This window comes from Akebia trifoliata, chromosome 10, assembly GCF_017979445.1.
Source record: "Akebia trifoliata isolate Shusen 1 chromosome 10, ASM1797944v1, whole genome shotgun sequence".
Taxonomy (NCBI): domain Eukaryota; kingdom Viridiplantae; phylum Streptophyta; class Magnoliopsida; order Ranunculales; family Lardizabalaceae; genus Akebia; species Akebia trifoliata.
The window spans coordinates 22,186,610-22,211,413 of NC_141384.1; the positions used below are offsets into that span (position 1 = coordinate 22,186,610).

Here is a 24,804-nt window from a genome sequence, read left to right on the forward strand (position 1 = left end):
TTAATTATTTATTATTATAAAAATATTAATATATATATATAAATTTGATATTATCTATTAATATTTTACATTTATATCATGTACATCATTATAGTCGTGCCTATCCATTGGCATTGTGTGGAGCCACATTATTTCCTTATGCATATGGTAAGAGTATTGATAATAGCTTACTACATTTATTTAGAAATTTATCTATTACATCTTGTTATGCTTGGGATGCCGTTATTCTTGCTTATTTGTATTATGCTCTTAGTAAATTTGCAAGCAATGAGCAAAAACGGTCATCAAGACTTATGGGATATACACCATTATTACAAGTATGAACACACAAGTGATTGCCAATTGGCAAACCCATACTTAAGAACCAGGATGTTATATTCCCTCAATCATGTAGATGAATACAGCCTAATAGGACATATATTGGAGATCCGCGTCATAACGACTTACCATATCGAACGTAGTTAGATTTTCTTCTTCCTTTTATGATAAAAACAAATACTTTTTATTTATATGTTTAATTGAAAATTTTATATATTATTATTATTATTAGTTTTTACATTTAATCCTTTTAATAATTTGTTTATTTTTTTTTAAGTTTTCTAAACCCTATATATGCATACTGATCATGAGTAATTTTTTTTTACATACTATCTTATACCATCCCGTGGATCGATGCATGAAACAATTCGATTGACAATAGATTATCTCGAGTCCTGTTGTAATATGGGCTACATGAGGAAGGAGAAGTGCAGTATCACCTAAGGTGATGTGAGATTAGGATGAAAAATTTGATAGATTTCGCATATATGATCACTTATGTTAAAACTTAAAAGATAATCTTAAATATTAAATTTTAATTATGTAAATTATGCAAGATTTGCGAGGTGATTTTTAATTTTTAATTCGCAGTCTGTCAGTCATGTTAAGAATATAATCATGAATTCCCCGTGCCCTATCGTGCTCCATAGTCTTCAACTCAGCCATCAAAGTGCCTACAAGTAATTTGTCATCAAATTTAAAATTTTCTTCCATACTCTTCAGATGCTTATATGCACTATCAGTTGGGGGTAGAGATATGTTGATATTTTTAGCGATCGTTATCCTCATAAAAACATTAAATTGAGCCTATTTGATCTTTTCTAATCATGAAGGAAATTCTTTTACTCTACCTTACTGTTCTCAGTAAGATCTGTAGGTTTTTCAAAAATAAATGTTAGGTCAAGATCTTGAACACCTAGAGTGAATTGGATGTGCTCATACTATTCTAAAAAAATTAATTCGATAAAGATCAAGATGCTAAAAGCATAAGAGTGCAACAAATCAGAAATTAAAATTAAACAAGGACAATACTTTAATAAGTACCTTGAATTTTATTTGATAATGATGAATTTATTAATATCACTTAAATTTATCTTTTGGGTTAAATTATGTATATTTATTATTTACTCATTTTTAAGGTAATAGTGTAATTAGGTTATCCCATAAGATTAATATAATTTACATAATTTATTGAGTCAGTTTTGCTACCTTTGGGTACCCTATCCTAATTCTGTTAAATTCATATAGATTATATTATCTTAACCTGATTTTATTTAGTTAAATCAAATTTTCCTTTAGGTTAATCTCATTTAACTAATTGATTATGTCATTGTAAATATTATTATTCTTTAATGACACTTCAATGACCAAAGTTTGATATAATTAAATATTTTATAAATTTTACTAATTTAGGCTATTTTGACAACTACAAAATTAATAAAATTTATGTAATCTGAATTGACCAATAATAATTATTAAACTTTTATGTTATTTTTAAAATATTCCAATAATAATATTGCATATAACTATTGTATGGTCACAATTATGAAAACTTAATGAGCAAGAAATATTAAAACAATGGTAATAAGAAAATTAACAATACTCAAGAAACAAATTATTAATGATTTGAATAAAGTTATTGATTATTCCAAATATAATATTTACATATTTTGTCAATTGTTAATCATAAATATAAAATTATACGTCTATAAGATCCAAACTAAAATCGAAATATGTGATTTATAGGCTTATAAAACCCAAATTAGAATATGAAATTTATGAGTTTAATATGCAAAACAAAATCTGAAATTTATGAGTTTAGAACCCAAAATAAAATTTGAAATATATGGGGTATGATACCCAAAACGAAATATTAAATTTATGATTTTAGTACCCAAAATGAAATCTAAATTTATAGATTTGATACCCAAAACAAAATCTAAAATTTGTGGGTTTAATAACCATAGAGTTTCTACAAGATTTCAAAAGGAATCCAGACAATATAATAATAATCACGCATGAATAGACTTTGATCCAAAATATAGACATTCAACAATCTACGCTCTGATACCACATATGAGATTCAAATCATTCTAAATATTTATCTACATAACTATTAATCTATAATTTTTCAAGATCAAGAATCATTCATATATCTTAAAAAACCTATTCATGTTCCTAAAGATCAAAGATTAGAGTACTTACCTTATGCCATAAGTTAAATCGATGATCCAAGATTATGTTGGGGGTGTACCTTTCGTAATCCACGTGCCAATGATCCGATGTGCATAAATCCCCAAGTCGTGAACCTTTTTCCACGTGTTCTCTAATTTCCAAACTCACCTTCTCTTTCTTTGTTATGTTGGATTAGCGAAGACTCTAGTGATTGATGGAGATCACCACAATTCAAAATCCTATCTCTTCACACATTTTGTGTCTATCTATTATAGGATGCTGATTCATTTAAATAAATGGAAATAAAGGGTCTAAATATCCTCTTTTAGTAGGATTCCTATCCATAAAGGTTTCCTCCTAAGACTTAAAGAGTATTTCTAATTCTAATCAAATTGGGATTTCAGTTAGTATTGACATCTCTTCTTTATATAGAATCCTTGTACAAGTTAAAAAACTAAAAATCGTGTAGGTCAATTGGACTACATGTTATTGATTTCTATCACTATATTCAGATACAATTGAAGAAGATTACGTCATGGAGTAGATTGAATTAAGTAGTGAAGGATTAGTCTTAGATCATTCCTTACAATCATCGTCCTAGAAGTAGAAAAAATGTTAACATCACCAAACATATTGAAGACAAGATGGTTCTACTATGAATAAAGGCAACATTGATGCAATTGATATTTTTGAAGAACATTAAATAGTGAATTTTGTGTTTTCAATCATATTTAAGGTGTATATTCAAGTCAACTATTTTAGAAATGTCAAGATGTGAAGATTCAATATACTATTTGTGAGGATGTCATCAACTTCAAGAGCCAAGTAACTTACAAGAAAAGTGTTAAGATGGATGTAATTCCTTCCTTTGCGATTTGGGGTCCAAGAGGGCTCGACCTTGATGACAATGTCGATTTCAAGAGGGGTGAAAATTACGTACCTAGATATTAATGGTAGAGTGTACAGTAATACAATAGGTCATGTTACATAATAGTATTGTTAGTTGAGATTAGGATTACGATTGGAAAATAATTAATTTGAATTTAAATAGGATCAGGATTAGTTGATTTTTATCTATAAACACATGTATTTTGGTTTTACATATAAAAAAGAAAACTAATCAAAATCCTTTTGGGTTTAGGAGATTGACCATATCGAATCGGTTGATGTCCAATCTGCCTCTAATTAGATTAATCTCTCATCTCTTTTGTTCTTTGTTATGATTTGATCTTCAAAGTCCCCGATCCCCCCGTGCCGTAGTCCCATTGAACCACCCGTCTTGTTGCAACTTTTCGTCCGTCCAACATAGCAAACTCACCTTTATTTTCTCTTCGCATCGTCAGAGCACCCCGCCTCAAGATGTTGGCTACTGTGTACATGGTGGAATTTGGCATATCTTATCCAAACCCTTTTGGCTGGGCTCATTGTGCACTTGTATGGTATGGAAAGGCTTACTTGTCTTATAGTTTAGGTGCTTTATCAAGAGATTTCTTGGTGACACATGATTTGTCATAATCTCTTCGATCCCTGAATATAGAGAGATTTGGTAGGGAAGTGGAAGAGACTCTTTTGTATATGATAATCAAAGACTACAATCTAAGGTTGTAACAATGGATGCCATCCTAGTTGGAATGTACTCATACTATTGTCATGCAATTCCTCACCATAATCTCAATTCTCATATATGTAATAATCTATCAAATTTGTAATGTCAATAATGTACATTGAATAATTGAAATTAATAAAAATGCATATTGAGATTTGTTACAATATAATTAATTTTTTTTTTCTAATATTTTTTACGTTATAATAGTTTTGTTAAAAAAATAAATAAACTATACTTCTAAATTAAAAGAGTATAAATATTTTGAATTTTAAACTATATATTTTCCTACATTTTTCTAATGTAAAATTTATATATTTATACAGTTTTAAACTTTACTTTAGAAACTAAACTATTTATGTAATTAAAAAAGCTACGAATTTTTTTTGAACTAAAGTATTTTTAAATATAAGTATATAATCATTTAAAAATCTAGTGTATTTAAATATACCCAAATCTATGAGTATGGGTACGGTCTTTATAAAATAACTCGAACCGGAACCAAAGCTTATAGGTTCGGTTAGGGGTGCACATTGGATTGGGTAAATCCGAGAATCGAATCAATCCGAAGCCTTTTGGATTGGATTGGTTCAGATTGCGCATGGTTTGGTTCGGGTGCGGATTGTATATAAAAAAATTCGATTGATTTGGTTCGATTCCAGATTAAGGGTATAATAGAACCAAATCAATCCAAGAACCAAACTAATCCGAAGTATCGGATTGAGCATGGTTTGGTTCGAGTGTGGATTGTATATAAAAAAATCCGATTGATTTTGTTCAAATCCGAATTAGGGGTATAATAGAACCGAACCAATCCGAGAATATATATATGTTTATTTATTTAAAAATAGAACCTTTTCTTTGTTTCGTTCTTCTATTATCTATTTGTCTCTTCTTCAACTTCTATTATCTAGTTTCGTTATGGTTTCTTATGAACCCGATCCAAGCCTGAAAATATGTGTCGGACGGGTTTGATTATGGGTGCCTAAATGTGGGCTTCATGAATGATTGATCACTGGTGACAGAGACAATTGATGTTATCGTACGTGATCAATATTTTTTCAATATGATAAATTGAAAACAAACATGAATGCATGTTAAATTGAGTTCAGTGACTTTGATTTCCATCTAAAATAAAATATTTATCATTCAATCACACTATCACATTAAATACAAATAAATAACAAGAGTGGTGCAAGGGCATGGAAGATGGCTTAAAGGAAAGATCAACCATAACATAAGAAAAAATTTCTACAAAGCTATGATTATCCACGTAGTGTCTCCCTTTCCATATTACCTTCAAATCCTACTTTTATAGTAGCGTAAGGTAACGTGAATTGATACAAATTAAATGTTAACGACATACGATCAGTGCCTCAATGCACTTGTCCAAGTTTGACATGTTATTAATTCATTTCCTACAAGTAACCTCACAGATTTTTTTTTTTTCGTTGCTTGTAGTTGACATTGCAGGATAGCCAGACAGCGAACTTCCCCAAACCATCATACCATACATTTTTTTTATTTTTGACGTCCAGGTGAATAGATCAGGCCTACCAAATTAAGTATGTTGCTGTGGTACATCTTATTCACTGGATTATTGTATTTGGCTCCAAATATATTGTATTGCATCACCCTGGTATATATGGTGAACCCAAAGCATAGAGATGACCTAACTATTCAGACATTTAGAAATTCACACCATGTAGCACACAACTCAAAATGTGATTTCGACAAATTTCACTTCAAGAAAGGTGAAATCTTGACCATTGGATGATTCAGTACCATTCAACTAATACAGTTTAATAAACCATAGAGGCATATGAGTCATAGAAGTAGCCATTTTCTCTATCCAATAGAAGCAAGAGAAATTGTAGGAGAACTCACAATGTACACGCCAAAGTCATTTTGATTTATCAGACAATCATTTAATAGATTTTGATCAGTAAAAAGCACAAAAGTTCTCAATTAAACAAGTCAAAACCAGCAAACAAGCTTTTGGATGTGCAAGCTGATTCATGGGACCTGTTGGCCCAAGGACTGCCAATTGAAATTTTGAAGGGGCCCAAGATTTTGAAACAGCCTTCTCGTAGAGATAGTTTCCCTTAATCTAGATCCGTGAACTAAAACTGTGTTGAACCATGAAAACTGTAAGTTAAATCAACTCACTTGGCCTAACTTTGTGTTAAGTCTTCAATAATACAATGGGGACCCCCACAATCCATGATTAGCATGGAACAGACACTGCAAGGCATACATACATGGCTGCTACATCACTTGCCAAACGGTTAATGATCCAGCTTATGAATCAAAATATAATGATACAACGGAATTTAACAGCAATGCTCATGACTGAATCTTTCTCGCTTCTCCCGTGAACAGATGGCTTAGGAATGGATGCAAGAGAGGAGTTCAATCCTCCTTAAATACCAACGTTGGATAGGCGGGGCTCCACATGTTGTTTTTCACATAGGTTGCAATTTCCTCCTGCAATTTGTCGACATTAAAGTGAGACAAATAATACAATTGGAGAAATACCATCAAGCCTTTATGTCTGCTCAGATCCTAGTTTGGGACTTCTCAATCCAACTTTTTTACAGGTGTGAGGCAAGGTGCTTCAATAGCCAAAGCCTTGACATGCAAGCATTGGCGCGCACACACACACACACACGAAAAAGAAATCAACGAGATAATCAAAACCATCTACATCACATTCAATAATCTCAGATGGTTATGGCCATCTAACTTGGTTGAGTAGAATAAGAGGTATGGTGCTTTAATCTACACTAAATCACTACAATGATATATATTGATATAATTATGGTAATAAGACCCAAACCATATATCATTGATGCAAACACATTTCAGAAAACTACTAAATTTAATAAGGTGAAGAAAAAGGTGACAGCTTAACTGATTTTTAGAAAGCAAGAGTCTTATTTAGAAATAAGATCAATATCTGACCATTGGGTTAGGCTGATTTGTCAATATGTGCAAGCTTGGAGAATCTACTTGTACTGTTTAAGAAGCCAGTTTAATCAGATCAACATAAGGCCATCATCGAGAAGCTCAAAGGTTTCTGGTCAAACAACATTGTTCTTTGTGCTTCAACTAGTTATTTCCAGAGCTTGTTATGATTCCTAATTTGGTAATTTCAAAGTGTACTAAATTCTTTTCTGGAAAACTTTAGTTAGTTAAATAAGGAAAGAAATTGTTCGAGCAATTGAGTCTTCTATGTTGATAATTAATGATATGAATTAGTTGAACTAGGGAAGTACTTTGTGGTCTTCTAGTCTGACTAGAGTAGACTTTATAGATCCTTCTAGTTTTTGCTAAGAGGTCTATAAAAAATGTACAAGAGTTATTAAATGTAGCATCAAGAACAAAATATTTTACATATTTTCTTGAGTAAATCTAGTTCCTTCTACAAGTTTAAGTTGCTCGGATTAGCAACTTGTAAGAACTTTCACTTGGTTACCCTCTAAGAAACCTTGGCTCCAATGGTGATTGTTTCTCCAATTTTCGTTAATTATGTTTAGATAAATAAATGTATCGACATGTCAAAGAGAAGAAAATTAACAAGTAGATAAATGAATCTGTAAATGTTTGAGGTATTGCATGCAAAAACACAAAAACCTGGTTTAGTTTCCTGAGCTCCCGAGCATCCATGTCACGATACCCTTCTGCTAGATCCTCTTTTATAGCTTCTTGCACCACTGCTGCAGCTACCTCCTTTGTTATGTCACGGATGCTACACATATCAAACACATCAACACGCAAGCATTTGGTTTGTACAGTTGAACTACAAAAGGAGTTTCCATGTCACAAACCTGGATATTGAAGGATAAATGACCCCGTTAAGAACCTCGTCTTCTTTCATATATGCCGCCAAGCTATGATTTTCAAAAGGAAAGGCGGCAACGATGAAAATATCAATTAAGAAAAAAAGTGTTCTCAAGCCTAGGTTTCAGTAGCTTAGGCAGAATGGAGTTATATTGGAAAGTTACCATTCAGCTGCGGCCTGTAGCATACCATCAGAAATGATTCGAGAGCCAGATAAAAGAGTACCGAGCCCTATCCTGCATGATCAAGTAGATTAGTTCAAAGATGAAGCAAAGAACTAGATAGGATAGCCTGACTACAAATAAGAAAAACTGACCCTGGAAAGAGGTACATGTTGTTTCCCTGGTTGCAGTGACCAGTCTGACCATTTCCTAAAATGTTAAACAGGTTCTAATGATGAGCTTGAGAGAATAAACAATATATACGATCTAATCAACCAAGAACTATATGTTATGCATGGTCTTGTAGTAAACCCCTTCATCGGATTCCAAATGCATCACGCATCTGAAGAAAATATGAGAATATATACTCCAAAATTAAATTAAATACCTCACTTTCCAACACATTACAGTGAAAACATAGTTGCAACAAAAAGCATGGTAGAGCACAGTTGGAAAAGCCAGAGCCAAGATACGACTTGGCCAAGTCAATCAATTTCTAGGATTACCAAGTCTGAATTCAGGTGATGAGCCCTGATTCAGACAAATTTCAAGAGTTTTGGCATGTCTCAATGACTCACCCAACTCAATTATGATTCAATGTGGCCATAGTTTAAAACCTCAGCATCGCTAGGTTGTTAATAGGCTGATAGAATAAGAAATGCCACTACAGAAGGTACAATACACTAAGAAAATTAAGATACAAGTTGACACTTTTTCTTTCTTCGCTAGGCAAGCAAGGGATTAGTGATTAGCATGCAAGTGGGTTCCACGGGTTACCCAGGTCGTGGGATCAACACTCCTAAGTCCTAAGTTGGCACCTACACTCAAGGACAAGATACATTAGACTAAACTTTGATTAATGCTCAATAAGATAACAATGTGATGTTTAGATAAAAAATATCACCATTCACCAATGAATTGTTTTGGTACATAACCCTCTGTATCATATTGGTACTGGGATGGAACAATGGGAATAGTTAGTCATGACAATTTTTATATAAGGTATTACATCTATAGGCTGTTATATAGGTTACAAACAAATAATTAATTTCTCATCTTTTACATTTTCAGTAATCAGTTTAACAAAATCATTAAATTAATTCATCTATGTCAAGTTTCCATGTTCTTACAAGTTTATTATGTCCCAAGTTTTCCCTACCTGTAGAGAGAGCTCCACAAGTCCAAGGCATTCTACAACGTGGAAAACTATCTGAGTCTTATAAAATTAACAATGGAGGAATAAAGATTATACCATGTAAGTTAAAGCAATTTAAATATTTATACACCTTCAATTAAGAAGGAATGAGAGAATATACACTGATCAATCGAGAAATGACCACAATTTGATACATAGATAAAAAATTAATGAGCAAATCAATAAGCTTATTGAAATCCCAGTTAGCTTAAATAAGATTAGGCATATAGTTGAAATAAATAGTCGTTTGAGAAAGCTTACTAACATAAATGCTTTCCTAGTGTAATGGCAATTAAAACATCATTAGAATAGTCAAGGTGATAGAAATAATAAGTGATTACTTCATCTCAACATGACAACTTAGCTAAAGTCATTAGACGTGTGATATCTATAACAAATTTTCCACACACATTATTCATCCAGAAACATAGTGAACAATGAAATGAAGTGGAAAGTGGCAGTCAAAGAAGTCATCTAATGAAAAGTGGCAAATCAACCATTCCTTTCTCGAGGTATTTTCTTACCTAAAATCCATAATGTTATAGACATTAAGTGGAGAGAGGAAGGGTCAAAACTTTTATGTGGAATCATGAAAGAGAATGCTCCTTTGTTCCTTGAATAATCATGAATGAAGCTACCAATGAGCAACAAACCCATTTAAACAAAGAATGTGATCTAATGTCAACATAACCATCCAGAAAGGGTCCTAGAGTTGTACCAAACCCTCAAGAGTGCATCAGGGTTCAGGCTTTTGGTCTCATGGATGTCTCAAACTTCAGTCAGCTGAAAAGTGAGCAAGATGTTACAAGACAAACCAAAGCAAACCAGATAATAGTCCCAATGTTTTCATTTTGATCACCCCTAAGATTTGTTGACAAACCATTCACCCCAAAAGACCAATCTGATGGGGAAGGTGCAACTATGAATATAGAGGGTCACAAGTTGAATTGGGGTACGATACATGAGCAAGTGACACCCGGGAGTGGAGGCGGATAACATAACACTCAACAAGATTGAGACGTCTGAAACATTTTGAGGCAAAATGGAACTTTATATCATTCAAGTTCTATTCCATAAAATTTCATTAAGTATCATTTAAACTTTTGGTCCCTTGATATGTGAGACATGATCCTTTTTTAGAAATATTGATGTAATTTATTCTAAAGGAAAATTTAACCAAGGATGCTGTTCGAAAAGGCAAAGTATCCCGATTTCAAGTCAATAATCTTTATAAAGAGTCTTATATTGTGTTATATAGAGACATAACAGTTGTACAATGCTTTTGGCCCACAATGTTGTGTCTAAAATAAGACATTTTTGGTCATTGATAGATGTACAAGCAAATTAGAATGGTCCCAAAAAAAAAAAAAAAAATTGAAGAAATTCTAAGGGAAATTGTAAAAAACAAAGTGCAAAGCAATTTCTAATCGCTCTGACTAAAGTGATCGCTCCACATTAAGAGCAAACGACATAAGTTATTTTTTGATTTTTGAAGCCTATTTTTGTAATTTTTTGTAACTAATTCCCCCTTAGTGACCTTATAAATAGGGGGACTAGAAAGAAAAATTACAAAAATAGGCTTTAAAATTCAAGAAATAGCTTCTATCAATTGCTCTTAACGTGGAGCAATTGCTCTAGTAAAATACAATTGCTTTTAACTAGAGCAAGCAAAATCACTCTTTAAGCGATCATAATTGCTTTTAAAGAGCGATCGCACACGCTTTGTGGGGTATTTCATCAAACATATTTTGTGCACTCGCTTTTTTCACATTCTCCATTCGCTCTCTCCCACTTCTCCGCTCGCTCTGATTCGTCTTCTCCAAAATAACCATTTTTCGGTTTCACCTACTTTTCACAATTTCAACCCTGATTTTCTTTATTTTTTCATCGTTTTCACATCTCCAACCCTTTACGACCCCCCTAACACCATATAATGGCCCCTAATGATTCAACCCATGAACCTTATATTCTCATTTTTTTTTTCTTCTTTTTCATGTTCCCAATTACTCATCACACAACAAAAACCGAGTTCCACCAATTTTTACCGTAAACTACATGTTAAGAACTAAGGTTTGAGGCAAAGCAATGAAAGATTTTGAACGACTTAAGGCAAGCGTGTTGATGAAGACAAAGGGCAAGTTTTCGACAATAGAGAAGATGGAAACAGAAAACGATTTGGACAGTGAAATCAAATACAATGGACTCTATTGGATAATGGAAATAAGATTTGAAGGTGCATGATATTAGAAGGGCTTAGCATTTGAAGTAAAAAAGATGACCAAACAAGATATTTTACCCCTTCTAAACAAAATTTTAAAATATCCTCAAGATGTGCATAGTGTGATCATGAGCTCTTTTGGACTTTTTTAAACTGTGTTGTGGGCTTCGACCTAGTCACACTTACTATAGTATTGACTCGCACGATATGGCCAATAGACTACTTGTATTGGGCTTTCCTTACCTTTGGGCCTGCATCTTCATTGGACTAATTCAAATGGGGTAGCTTCTGATGGGCCTAAAATTCTTGCCCATTGCTCTTGGTTCTTTGGATCTCTTTTGCTTCACCAATCTTGATTTCAATGGGAATAATAATATACATTTTGGTCTGATGCTTACCCTTGAGCTTCTCTCTGGCAGGTAAGTATCAATGGGACTTTATGTCGTACAATGCTTTTGGCCCACAATGTTGTGTCTAAAATAAGGCACATTTTTGGTCATTAATAAATGCACAAGAAAATTAGAATGGTCCTAGAACAAAATTGAAGAAATTCCAGGGGAAATTGTAAAAAGCAAATTGCAAAGCAATTTTTGATTGCTCCATCAAGAGCAGTCAACAAAAGCAGTTTGTTGATTTTAAAGCCTATTTTTGTAATTTTTTTGTAACTAATTCCCTCTACGAGTCTAAAAGGGGGGGGGGGGAAGGAAAAAAAAAGAAGATGAGAAACTGTGAAGGGAAAACTCTGTCAAATTCACACCACGGAATTATTGGATCTCTCTCTTTCCTTCTAATCCTTCTATCTTTAGTAAGAAGTTACTTAGACTTTTCTTTGTAATTTCATTTTCTAGAAAATTAATGTAGTTAAAGCCATTAGAATTAGGGATTTAAACCAAAAAGTTCATTTTTTATGCTTTGCAAGAAAATCCAAGGAATTACTCCATTCCTTGTGAGGTTGGATCTTTGATCAATTATCCTTGTAATGGGAACAAGGGGAAAAGAACTCGGCCACTGTCTACCTCTTAATGTCTCTTGAATTGGTTGCCTTGAAGGTCCTGAAGAACAAGAGGAAGTAATACCCCACATCTCAAACTCTAAAGGATTCAAACATGGATCCAAAAGAGGGTGAACAGTTACACAACTTTAGTAGCTATGTTTCTTAAATTAGTTCTTTGACTTAAGATTTACATGCATTGGCCTTTTTCTCATGAGTAAAAATGACATTGTCATTGTTAAGAAAAGAGGAACGTAATAAAGTATTTCTAATGTCTAGTGACTCAAATAATGGTTCTGAATGATTGCACCACCCAAGCATTTACTACTATACGTAAATTGAAAATGACTATTATGTCTATTATGGTGACATGTAACCACCCAATTCCAACTTCTCCAACATCCAAGAACACATTCTTGAATACTCAAGAAAAGACAATTTGGGTGAAATGCTCACTTTGGACCAACAACATGGCGCTACCCCAGACATAGGCTCAGGTACAAACCCAACTCGGTAACTATCCAAAACTCATGTAATCAAATTATGTTCAACCACCAGATACCCCTTAAAAAATAAAAACCCAACCTCAAACCTAACATTTGAGAAAATCGTTCTTTTGAAAGAAGATAGTAGACATAAAATTCTAGGGAAGGAAGTTACATCGAGCTTGCCAAAAGTATTTAGTAGAGTTAGAAGATATCATGTAGAACTAGTATGAGAACTCGAATAGAGGTCAATCTACATCCGAAATATTTGCCAATACTAACAACTCCAATGATTTTTATAGTGAAGGTGCCTTCAAAAGAGAGGACAAATTCTTGGGCTTGTGAGTACAACAGTTCATGAGTGAGATCCGAAGTTTTAGTAATTGTGGGCAAAATTAAGATGGAAATTACATTTACCATATTAATTGGGGCTTTCTTGATTATCAAATTGGGAGTTTGGAATTCAGTCTAAAGGAAGAAGATAGATTTAGAGGTGCATTTTGGGTCTCTTGCAAGTTACTTTTAGAAGTTTACAGGTGGTTGAGGCAAGGGGATCCCATATCTCCATTTCTGTTTATAGTAGTGGTGGAGGCAATTAGTAAAATGATGGTGAGAGTGGTTGATACCAGCGATTTGGAAGGAATTAGTTTCAAGGAAGAGGCTATTCAATTTCCAATTGCAATTTGCATATGACAACTTGATTTTCACAAGTGCTTCACATTCTTGGCTTAGAATCCATCTTCTATTGTTTTAAGGTGATTGTTTGCTTGTGTATTGAATTTAGCCAAAAGTAAAGTATTTGGAAGTGGGGCAGGTGGCAAAAAGGTTTTCGTAGGTAAGCTGGGTTGTGTTGGCCTCTTCCCAGAGACATATCTTAGCCTTCCTTTGGGGTTACGCCATTGTTCCAAGCTATACGGGGTTATGGAGAAACTTGGGAAAAGATTAGCTTTGTGGAAGTTTAGGCCATGTTCTTTTGGGATTCAGGAGTCAGCTTTTTTTGCTTTTCCTGCACTTAAGCCAAAAAAGCCAGATAAATGATGTTCGTTTGGGCTTTTTTAGCTCCTATGGATTTCAATTGAAACCCAAAAGTAGTTCCTAAAAGAAGTCGCTCAAGAAGGGCTTCTTGAAATAGCTTTTGCAGGAAGCCAAAAACGTAAAATGGCTCTAGTGTAGTTACCAAAATACCCTTCATCTTTAATCAAATTTAACCTTAAAAAATGAAATGAGATTACTAAAATACCCTTCTTCCAAAATACCCTTAATTTTTACAAAAATACCCTTCATCTTTAATCAACTTTTCAACCAAACTTAATCATAAAAAACAAAAGGGAATTACCAAAATACCATTCATCTTTAATCAAATTTCCAACCAAACTTAACCTTAAAAAATAAAAAGAAATTACCAAAATACCATTCATCTTTACTAAAATACCCTTCATCTTTACCAATTATCAAAATATCCTTCATTTTTAATCAAATTTTCAACCAAACTTAACCTTAAAAAATAAAAGGGAATTACTAAAATACCCTTCATCTTTACCAAAATACCCTTCATCTTTAATCAAATTTTCAACCAAACTTAACCTTAAAAAATAAAAAATAATTACCAAAATACCCTTCATCTTTACTACCAAGATCAAAAGTAATTCATCATCCTACTTTATTATCAAAACACACTTCATCTGTATGTGGATGTAGGATTGTGTATTATGCAAATATTTTCTTTATCATATGTTCATTTTTAAGAGGAGATGTTGCCGAAATTTCAATAGAATTATAAAATTTATAAATTTATTTAAATTGAAAATAATTATTTTTATAATTTTTTAATATAAATTTATTATATTTATATATATTTAGTGTAATTATATATTTATTAAGGTATTCTACTAATTTCTTGTGCATTTTAGGTGCATTATCAACATTAAGGGTATTCTGATCATTTTATTAGAATCCAGCAATAAAAAGCTATAAAACGAACATCAATTTCCGACTCATGTGCTTTTGTAATGAACAAGTTTCTACTAGATGTGGCTTTTCAGGCTTTGGGCTTCTGCTTCTTCCAGAAACCAGCTTCTAGAGCTAGAGCTGGCATCTGTAAAGAACAGACCCTTAGTTTCTAGTCCAAAGGGGGAAAATGACCTCGGTTATTTAGCTTTTCTATGCATTTCATGTTTTCACTGCATTGTGAAAAGGTTGGAGAAGATGATTAGTGACTTCCTCTGGAATCGTAGTGGAAACTCTTTCAAGTACTACTTAGTGGATTGGAGAATGGTTTGCATGCCCAAGGAGTGAAGTTTGGGGATTAGGAAGCTCAAAGTCATGAATACAACTCTCTTTGGGTAAACAACTTTAGAAGTTTGGTAGTTTGGAACCTGGATTTGGGTGGGATTTATAATGGTATGTTCTTGATTTTAGTAAGGCTTTTGGTACAAGGTGGTCAAATGGGATATGATTTGATTCTTGGGGGACACTTGGAGCAAGAAGGTTCCTTTGAAATAGGCTTACCTGGGCTTGTTCTCTGTATTGGACCATACAATCCATTTTTTGGAGGGAGTTCAATTATTAATATGGCAACTTGTCATGGAGGCTTGGCTTTAGAAAAAATATCCACGCAATTGGGAAGTGGATTCCATGTCTAGTCTGCTTCCTAGTGTTGAAGGGGGTCTCTATTTCCTCAACATGGAGGAAAAGAAATGGTGGAAATGGAATTGTGATAGCAGCTTCCCAATTATCTTCTTATGCTGCCTTGGATAGAACTTCTAGATTAGTGTTTCTAGCTTCTATAATGTGGGGCTCAAAGATAATGTCTATGTTTTAAACTTCTGCTTTGAATAAGATCTAAATGTTGATGACCTAATTAAACAAACAAAAAGATTATTGTGAACTTTTGCAACCTGTGCAACATGAGTGATTAGTAACTGCACATTTTCTCCTCCATTTTCATTGGGAAATGCAAGTTTGGAGGTTTTGTTTCTCCATTTTCAGCACACATTGGAATGTGACGATATCTGTTTCAAAGGTTCCTAAGGGTTGGTTTCTCTGTCTTCTTTCTCAGAGGTCACGTCTTATCGAAAATGTCCCCATTTGCTATTTGGTATGGCCTATGGAAACAGAGAAACCACATAACATTTGCAAAGAGGAGATAAACCTATTGTTCTAATTATCAACACTTCATTGTTCAAGTGATCATCAAAGATCAAAGAATGTAGTGGGTTCTTTGATGATTTAGTATTTATATAAGACTTTCCTCGTACGAGAAGGGGAGTGGTGTTTGTATTTCTGTCCTAAGAAGGTTTTATCAAAATCTGAAGACTGTTGAACAATTTTTTTGGGGATTCCTCCATTTCAATACAATCATCCTTCTGAAAAAAGAAAAAAGGTTTAGATTGATTAGTAGGTGGGTAACTGGGTTCACATTGTACACCAATTTCATCATCCCTTACCAATTCTTCAGTAGTGCATCTAGTAGTACAATTACTATGACGCTAAGGGCCTGTTTGGATACCAGGAGCAGAACTACTCTTCCAAAGAACAGGAGCTGAAGTACTCTATGGAGGAGCTGGAAAAGTAATTCTGTGTAGAAAGGGCGTTTGGCAATCAACTCTGTGAAGTACTGGCAGAAGTACTTTTGTGCTGGAAGTCTGTTGGGAACCATACTGACTTCTCATGACTTCTAGAAAAAAGACCAGAATACCCTTATATTATACCAGTTACTGTTTTTTATCTTTTAGTGTCATAATATGCCTTCAAACTATACTGTTTTTGACATTTTAACTATAAATATTAATATATATAATATAATATAATAAATATAATATAATATAATATTTTAATTATTAAATATTAATATAATATGTGTTAAATCCATTATACTCAAAATTTAAAAAAAATTGACAGATTGTTTTTGACATAGTATGACATAATATTAAAAAAAAAATTGACACACTGTCTTTTAGTGTCATAATATGCCTTCAAACTATACTGTTTTTGACATTTTAACTATAGATATTAATATAATATAATATAATATTTTAAATATTAAATATTAATATAATGTGTTTAAATCCATTATACTCAAAAAAAAAAAAAAAAAAAAATTGACAGACTGTCTTTTAATGTCATAATATGCCTTCAAACTATATTGTTTTTGACATTTTAACTATAAATATTAATATAATATAATATAATAAATATTAATAAATATAATATAATATAATATAATAAATATTAATATAATATAATATAATATTTTAATTATTAAATATTAATATAATATGTTAAATCCATTATACTCAAAATTTTAAAAAAAATTGACAGATTGTTTTTGACATAGTATGACATAATATTAAAAAAAAAATTGACACACTGTCTTTTAGTGTCATAATATGCCTTCAAACTATACTATTTTTGACATTTTAACTATAGATATTAATATAATATAATATAATATTTTAAATATTAAATATTAATATAATGTGTTTAAATCCATTATACTCAAAATTAAAAAAAAAAAAAAATTGACAGACTGTCTTTTAATGTCATAATATGCCTTCAAACTATATTGTTTTTGACATTTTAACTATAAATATTAATATAATATAATATAATAATATTAATATAATATATATAATATTTTAAATATTAAATATTAATATAATGTGTTTAAATCCATTATACTCAAAATTAAAAAAAAAATTGACAGACTGTCTTTTAGTGTCATAATATGCCTTCAAACTATATTGTTTTTGACATTTTAACTATAAATATTAATATAATATAATATAATATTTTAAATATTAAATATTAATATAATGTGCTTAAATCCATTATACTCAAAATTAAAATTTTTTTTTAATATTAATAAATGTTTCTTTCATTTGATTTAAGGGCAAATGAATTAGGAATATTTTCATAGAAAATTAATAAAGTTAAGGGTATTTTGGTAAAACGAACCGTTAGATTTTGACTCCCCGCAAGATGAGTTTTGAGAAATAGGTTTTCTCGACTTCTTCACAAAGAGTAATTTCTTGCTCTTGCGCGGAGTAACTCTTCGAAGGAGTTGTTCATCAAAACGCATCCAAACGACTTCTAACTCCCCGCAAGAGTCAGAAGTAGCCAAGGAGTCCTATCCAAACGCCTACTAAGTTTCTATCTTGTCACAAAACTCTTCCATGTTCCTTTTAGATGCTTACTAAATGCTTGATCAATTTTGTTGTTTTGATTATGAGCATTAATCCCATTTCTATATACCACTTTCTAGTTCTCATACATAAGAATTCTCACTGGTCATTCCATCTCACTAAGTTGGTAAAGTGTATAGGTGTCAATACCACGTAAAACTTGTCTTCAGCCACTAACCAGGGACCTGTTTGTCTACCAAACCCCCAACCTACACACCCCCATAACAACAATAGAACTAACAATTGGCTTTTATGGTAACGATACTAATATACAAAATAAAATCATGCATCTCATGCCTTACTTTCCAATTGCAAAAATTTAGGAGAAATGTTTGAAAACGGACAACAAAAAACATAATAATGGTGCATAATTTTTTTTCATTATTTCTTAAACACATAATGATACGTACCAAGACTCGCGTCTTTGAAGGGGCTTCCACTTGCAAATACAATATGGTCACCCACAATGGAAAAAGCTTCTTCAGGGGTGCATTCAGCTGTTAAGAAAGATTTCACAACGAAAATACATCAACAACTACGCATCAAAATTTATGAACTTGTTGAGTTTACATACCATTTTTGGTAGGGTTTGACATTGCAAAAATAGCTGGTCTGGTGGATGTTGAGCCTTTGAGGGCCTCTAAAACCTAAAGCAATACAATATACAACATCAATTGACAATAATAAGGCCAATAAACTTTTGTTCTTCTCTTATTTTCCTGTGTAATTAATGGAAAAACTATTCAAAAAGTTGAACAACAAATAGTGGTATTACTTATTGTCATAAATGAAATATTTTTTGATAAGTAATTATGAATGAAATATTGGAAAATAACAAGCAATATTTTGTTACTTTCGGGAATTCCAAGAAATGTGTTTGCATATCTCAAGATGGAAACTTTGATCTATGGGGATGACAATCTTCTAGGGACCTTCCCCACTTGATGTTAAACTAGATGGTTTGAGTTTGGCAGTTTAGGAGTGTTGGGTATTACAAAAGCAGATTTCTAAAATGGACTTCATAATTCCACACGAAGGCATACAAAACAAACTTTTACTTCCACCCTTATGTATCTTTGTGCAAAGAAGGAACAAAAGGGCTTTAAGACTTCAAACCATCTCTTCTTTGACATATAAGAGGTCATTGGATTTGTAGGGAAGGTATATAATAAATGAGAGTCCTCATAACAAACAAACACAAATGATCAACCATCTAGTGGTCATGCTATGCTATGCAACATCAATATGGAAAAGTATTACAACTATTTTAACAAGTGAACAAACTTAAAAAAAATTGTAGTAACATTCTAAAAAATGTTTTAAAAAAACTACTTTCTAAGAGAGTAAGAATATTGGAGAGATGTGGTTGGCTGCAATGAAGTGGAATCATGTTAATAAGACATGCAAGGAGCCATTACATATGATATTCAGCAATTCCATGTAGGATCTAACTTGCACAATCAAATTAGAATACTCCCATAAGTCACAGGTCTACATGGTTATGATGCCCATAGTCGTATGGTAGTTTTTTTCATTTTTTTTTTTTTTTTTTGGCTTTTAAATATTTAAATAACATATTATCTATAAACATTTAAATGTCTCGACTCTCAAGTACCTATGTTAGAATGTACAATGTACAATATACAATATACAATTGATCTTTGGTTTTCTTACTCATTACCACTGTTTGTTATATTATAATGTGTTACTTTTTCTATCCATCTTCTTCTATCATTTCTGATGGGGACATCAAATATTGAAGAGCAGATTTTAAATTTTATTTAGTTTTTTATTTTAGAACTTTGATTTTATGTTTTTTGGACTTGTTTTGATGTTTTATTGGCCCATGGTCTTAGTATAATATTTAAGAGCAGGTTAGTAACTTTAGTTTGTCTTTTATTTACGTTTATCAGGATTTGAAAATTAGCAGAGAGAATTACGAAAATAAGGTTAATTTATTTGGTATTTTAGTTTGATTAAGATTCTTGAATTTATTTTCTTTATATAGATTGTATTAGATTTAAAAAAAAAAAAAATTAACAATGAAGAAGAATAATGAATAAAACGAAAGCTTGAGCTTGATCTTCCCAACAATGGATGTGTGAGGTCATTTTGGAGTGAGTCCAATATAACATTCTTTTTTTCTAATCTTTATTTTTCTTTTATGTTCTTTTATTTTTTCTTGATTCTCTCTTAGTTCATTATTCTTGATTTTCTTGATTCTTGATTCTTGAAACTTACGAACCTCAACCCTTAATCATTTCCCCATTTTCTTTAACCCTTATTTCATTAATCTCTTTTCCAAATATTTTCCCCTTAATCTTTTCCTTACCCTACAAACCTTGGACCATTTCATTGGGATTATAGTCATACCTACAATCATTGATCTCATTCTACCTTTCGGGTTTACCCAATCCTAACCCAAATTCCCTAAACCCCCATATTTTCTTATCTCCCCTCATCATCTTGCATCAATTTCTAAATTACTAATACATGTTTCTAGTGTTTTATCACTATTTCCATAATGCTTACATAATTCCACCAAACAATCGATCTTTCTTTTTTACAAAACTATCATTGTTTGTTAAATTATACTACATTATTTTTTGTATCATCTTCTTCTATCATTTCTAATTCTCACTGCATGTTTCTTGTGTTTTTTCAATATTTCGATACAGCTTCCATAATTCCACTAAAAATTTACAATATTTCTGCCTGGGAGGAAGTATTGACATTCCGAGAAGACACAAATATACACTAGTATTGAAATTTACAACTATCATGATAATAATGACTTGAGCATGGTAATGAAAAACCATTTATGATACTAACTAGGAAAATTACCCTTTCAAGCATGAGACCAGCAGTTCTGGTTAAGGAAATTTTAAGGCATTCTTTAAATTTTACAAAATAATTATATAGACAAGAACACCATTCTAAAAAGGTAAATTTTCCTAAACTTCTTGTTAACAAATGACTTGTGCTCTATGTTGCAATCCTCAGAGGTTCAACCAAGTGTATGCAACAACTAAAAAATGTCCATTGGACAGCTTGGGCCTATGCACAAGATTAGTTATTTACCACAGCTTATATATAAGAAAATCATAATCATAAAACACTGTGTAGATAATAGAAACAATGATCATAAATTCAACAAAGGATCATTCATTTTTATTTTGATAGGTGTGGAAAATTTTATTTGAAACGTGGTCAAGATGACCAATGAAAGGGATACAAGCAAAAAGAGAGAAAAACACCAACTACCCAAAAGCAATTCTACAAACCCGATCCCATCTACCAACAAAATCCTCAAAGAAAACACCACCTCTAAGTAATTCTACCAAGGATCATTCATTCTATTTGTGTTATTCTTTACCTCTTTAGAGAACAAGCCTCCGACTGCAGACAATCCAAGAAGTACATCAGGCTTTATTTGTCGAACCTGAATAAATTGGCAATGATGTGATCAGTACAACAGAAGTGATCAACAACAACGAGGATTTTCTTTCAAGCGGTGTCTGCGTAAAAGGCCTCATTAGCTAAGAATTTCAGCCAATGTTGTATGATCAAAGACATAATTGCCTTCCTAAAAATGCACACAAACTTATCATGAAAATTATCAATAAATTCGTAAGACACTAACAGCACAAATAAGAATGAGCAGCTGGGCAGCTCTGAATAGCCAAGGGAACTTAGTCAGATATGAAGTAACAACAACCTTATACAACTAAGAAAATCAAATACATTGACCAAGCAATAGACACTTCGATGAACTGTGTAATTTCTCAAGCCAATATGCCATAACACTTTGGGTGTGAAAGAGCTAGATCTGCAAGATTGCATGAAATCATAGCTAGATCCTTATAAAAGAGAAGCATTTGATAGAATTTCGAAGTAACTTGCTTTATTATTTATTCATAAATAATAAAAATAGCACTTCAAATTAACTAGCAGATTTCTAGCAAAATGAGCCAAATTTTGTAGATTTATAACTATTCAAAAGTGGAGTTTACTCATAATATTCAAGGACTGAAACTTTAAAATAAATAAGAAGTGTTTAAAAGCATTTTTCCCCCTATCACTTCCTCATCTGTCTGCTTTTGGGTGGTTGTTAAGTTAAAATGATCACTCCATTAATGCCTCTCTACTCAAAAACTTGTACGGTTTGAAATCAAGATGAAGCTCTCCTTAGGTACACTCATTCGACATTGTTCTTAGATAAAGATCTTTTTTCTCAATAATTTCATGTTTCTTTTTATGTATTAAGCTACATTATATTGCAAGTGCAAGTACAACAATTCTAGAGAACTATAATGTATTTATACATTAATCTTTTGGATTTTTAAGGCAATAAAAATCATCTTCTCTAAAATGACTTTCCCCAACAAAGTCTATGTCTTCTCAACAAATCTCCATAATCACTTACCAAGAAGGACCCAATTCATTTTCCTAAACCAGAAATAAAAGATAAAATAAATAAATATATAAAAACTGGGGAAAACCACAATTTTCTTTCTTTCATTCTAAACAAGCACATTAGTGCCCTAAGTCAATTTGGCTAAACTAATGATATAATTGAATTTTCATTACTTAAATGGAATTAATTGTAACAAATTAATTCCAAATTTTGCATATATTCTCCACTTTCAGATAATTATGTCTACATGTATAAAGCTATTCACATTGCATGTGTTTCTCCATACCAAGGTTATTTAATTGTTCAATATTTCAGTTTGTTTTGGTTTATCTCTGTTAAGAGATCTTGGAATTTGGCACCTCCAAAACGAAATGGGTCAAAAACTTTGTTTCTCTCTATAGTGTTATTTGTCTCAAAATGTTTCACTTTGTACTGGTGAGACAAACTAAAACATACAAATCCAATGAATAAATTTATTTATTTTTTGATAAATATAGATTTTATTAGAGAGAAGAAAGTCTTGGTTGAGCCGACCAAACCAAAATAACACACACTACAACCACCGACCCAACAAAAAAGTGGTATGGAGATGCTACAGACCCAGTCCCATCTCCCCATGATATCATCACAAAAGATCCTTTTGGATTCCCCAAAAATGGATGTAACAATTTCTTGTGCCGAGCACTCCTTCTTAGGAAATGATCCAACTTTTATCTGGTATCCAATACAATAAGAATAAATCGGGTTTGGATCGACAAATTTTTGGATCGGGTTCAGATCAACCCCGAACTATCCACTAAAAATCCATTCCGATCATAATGTTTTTCTTAATAATAATAAAAAAACTCTTTCGTCTCCTCATTGTAATATATATAGTTAGAAGCTTCCCCAAAATCCGTCGTCTTCCCCAAGCCAAACCCTTTCCAAGTACGCCGTCTCTCTCTTTCTTCTTATCTTCCTAGAAACAATTCAAATTCTCATAAGAAAACCTCTCATTAGTATTTCTATGTTGGAGAACTCTCTGTGTTAAATTCTATGAACCCATTGGACTTCATGGGCTTCTATAACAAGATGAACCCAAACAAAAATGATCAAATGGCATTATCATTCTTCAGAGCTCTTCATCTAATTAGAGGGTGGTCTCTACACGTCAATGGTAGATGAAGCTCCCCGTGATGTTCATCTCCTCTCACAAGAGGTTGAGAATCACAAAGGATCATAAATCAAACCCTAAATTTCTCCCCAATCTTTGGACAGATAAGATCGGTTTCCGATTGGTTGAAACCTTATTCGGATCGGATTGGTTTTGGATCATAGTGTAAAGATTTCGGATCGGTAGTGTTCAATACTGATCCGGTACAAACTGATCCATTGCCAGCCCTGATTCTTGTGTTCAAAGACCCTACCATTCCATTCATCTCAGATTTCTTAGGAATGTGAATGGGCACAAAAGTTGAATATTTATTATTCTTAGTATGCTAGATAAACTTGATAGTGCTTTTGACATATACCTGTTAAAATTCAGAATATGTATAATAAAATTCTTCACCTATACCTTGTGAAACTAGATGTCCACAACAAAATCAAAGAGATACAAAAGCATAGTTTCCATTTAATATTTGCCATCCATCAGTATGAACTATGAATTGTTAAATATTCATGCCCAGAGCCCACATACCACTTCTACTAAGCTTGCCCCTTCACTTAATCCTTGATGACCGGCTTCTTTGGCCTTTCGTGCAAATGGCAGTGCAGCTGGATCAATATTTGCACGAGCCTCTGTTATCAAACCCTGTGTTTCCAGCAGAAACTGAGCTTTTAGTTGCATGTACCAAGTTAATTGAGGGAGAAAAAGCTTCAGTAAATCAAAATAATGATATGAAAATCAATGTGAAATAATTGGAAGGTCACATCACGTTTTAACATTATGCAGGTCATTAATGAGGATATGGCATCTTATAGATCAATACCAAGCATGTTAAAAGGTTCTTAAAGCAGCAACCTTGACAACAGTAAGAAAGTTGGAACAAAGCATTGTCAAAAATCAGCTTTCATGGCATGTTTTTAATCTGTGTTAGAGGATTTGCTCCAATTATGAACCACAGACTGTCACTATTTGCAGGTAACTGTGAACCTGCTATACCCCTGTTTTGATCCATATTAGATGCCCCCACATTTTGACATACACTAGTGATACACCCACATTTTGGTCAAT

The 24,804-nt window shown here is 32.3% G+C and overlaps 1 protein-coding gene across 1 annotated transcript in view; it reads right to left on the reverse strand.

The window, feature by feature from the left end:
• Window positions 1–5,987: 5,987 nt before the first annotated feature.
• NAD-ME1 (NAD-dependent malic enzyme 1) overlaps window positions 5,988–24,804 on the reverse strand; it is a 41,228-nt gene continuing 22,411 nt past the window's right edge. The window contains exons 11-19 of the mRNA XM_086456174.1: window positions 24,268–24,381; window positions 21,549–21,614; window positions 18,747–18,819; window positions 18,583–18,669; window positions 8,256–8,310; window positions 8,104–8,175; window positions 7,927–7,989; window positions 7,733–7,847; window positions 5,988–6,583 (exon numbers count right to left, since the gene is read on the reverse strand). Of these exons, the coding sequence (XP_086312300.1) occupies window positions 6,509–6,583; window positions 7,733–7,847; window positions 7,927–7,989; window positions 8,104–8,175; window positions 8,256–8,310; window positions 18,583–18,669; window positions 18,747–18,819; window positions 21,549–21,614; window positions 24,268–24,381 (720 nt within the window). The 3' untranslated portion in view covers window positions 5,988–6,508. The remainder of the gene's footprint in view (window positions 6,584–7,732; window positions 7,848–7,926; window positions 7,990–8,103; window positions 8,176–8,255; window positions 8,311–18,582; window positions 18,670–18,746; window positions 18,820–21,548; window positions 21,615–24,267; window positions 24,382–24,804) is intronic.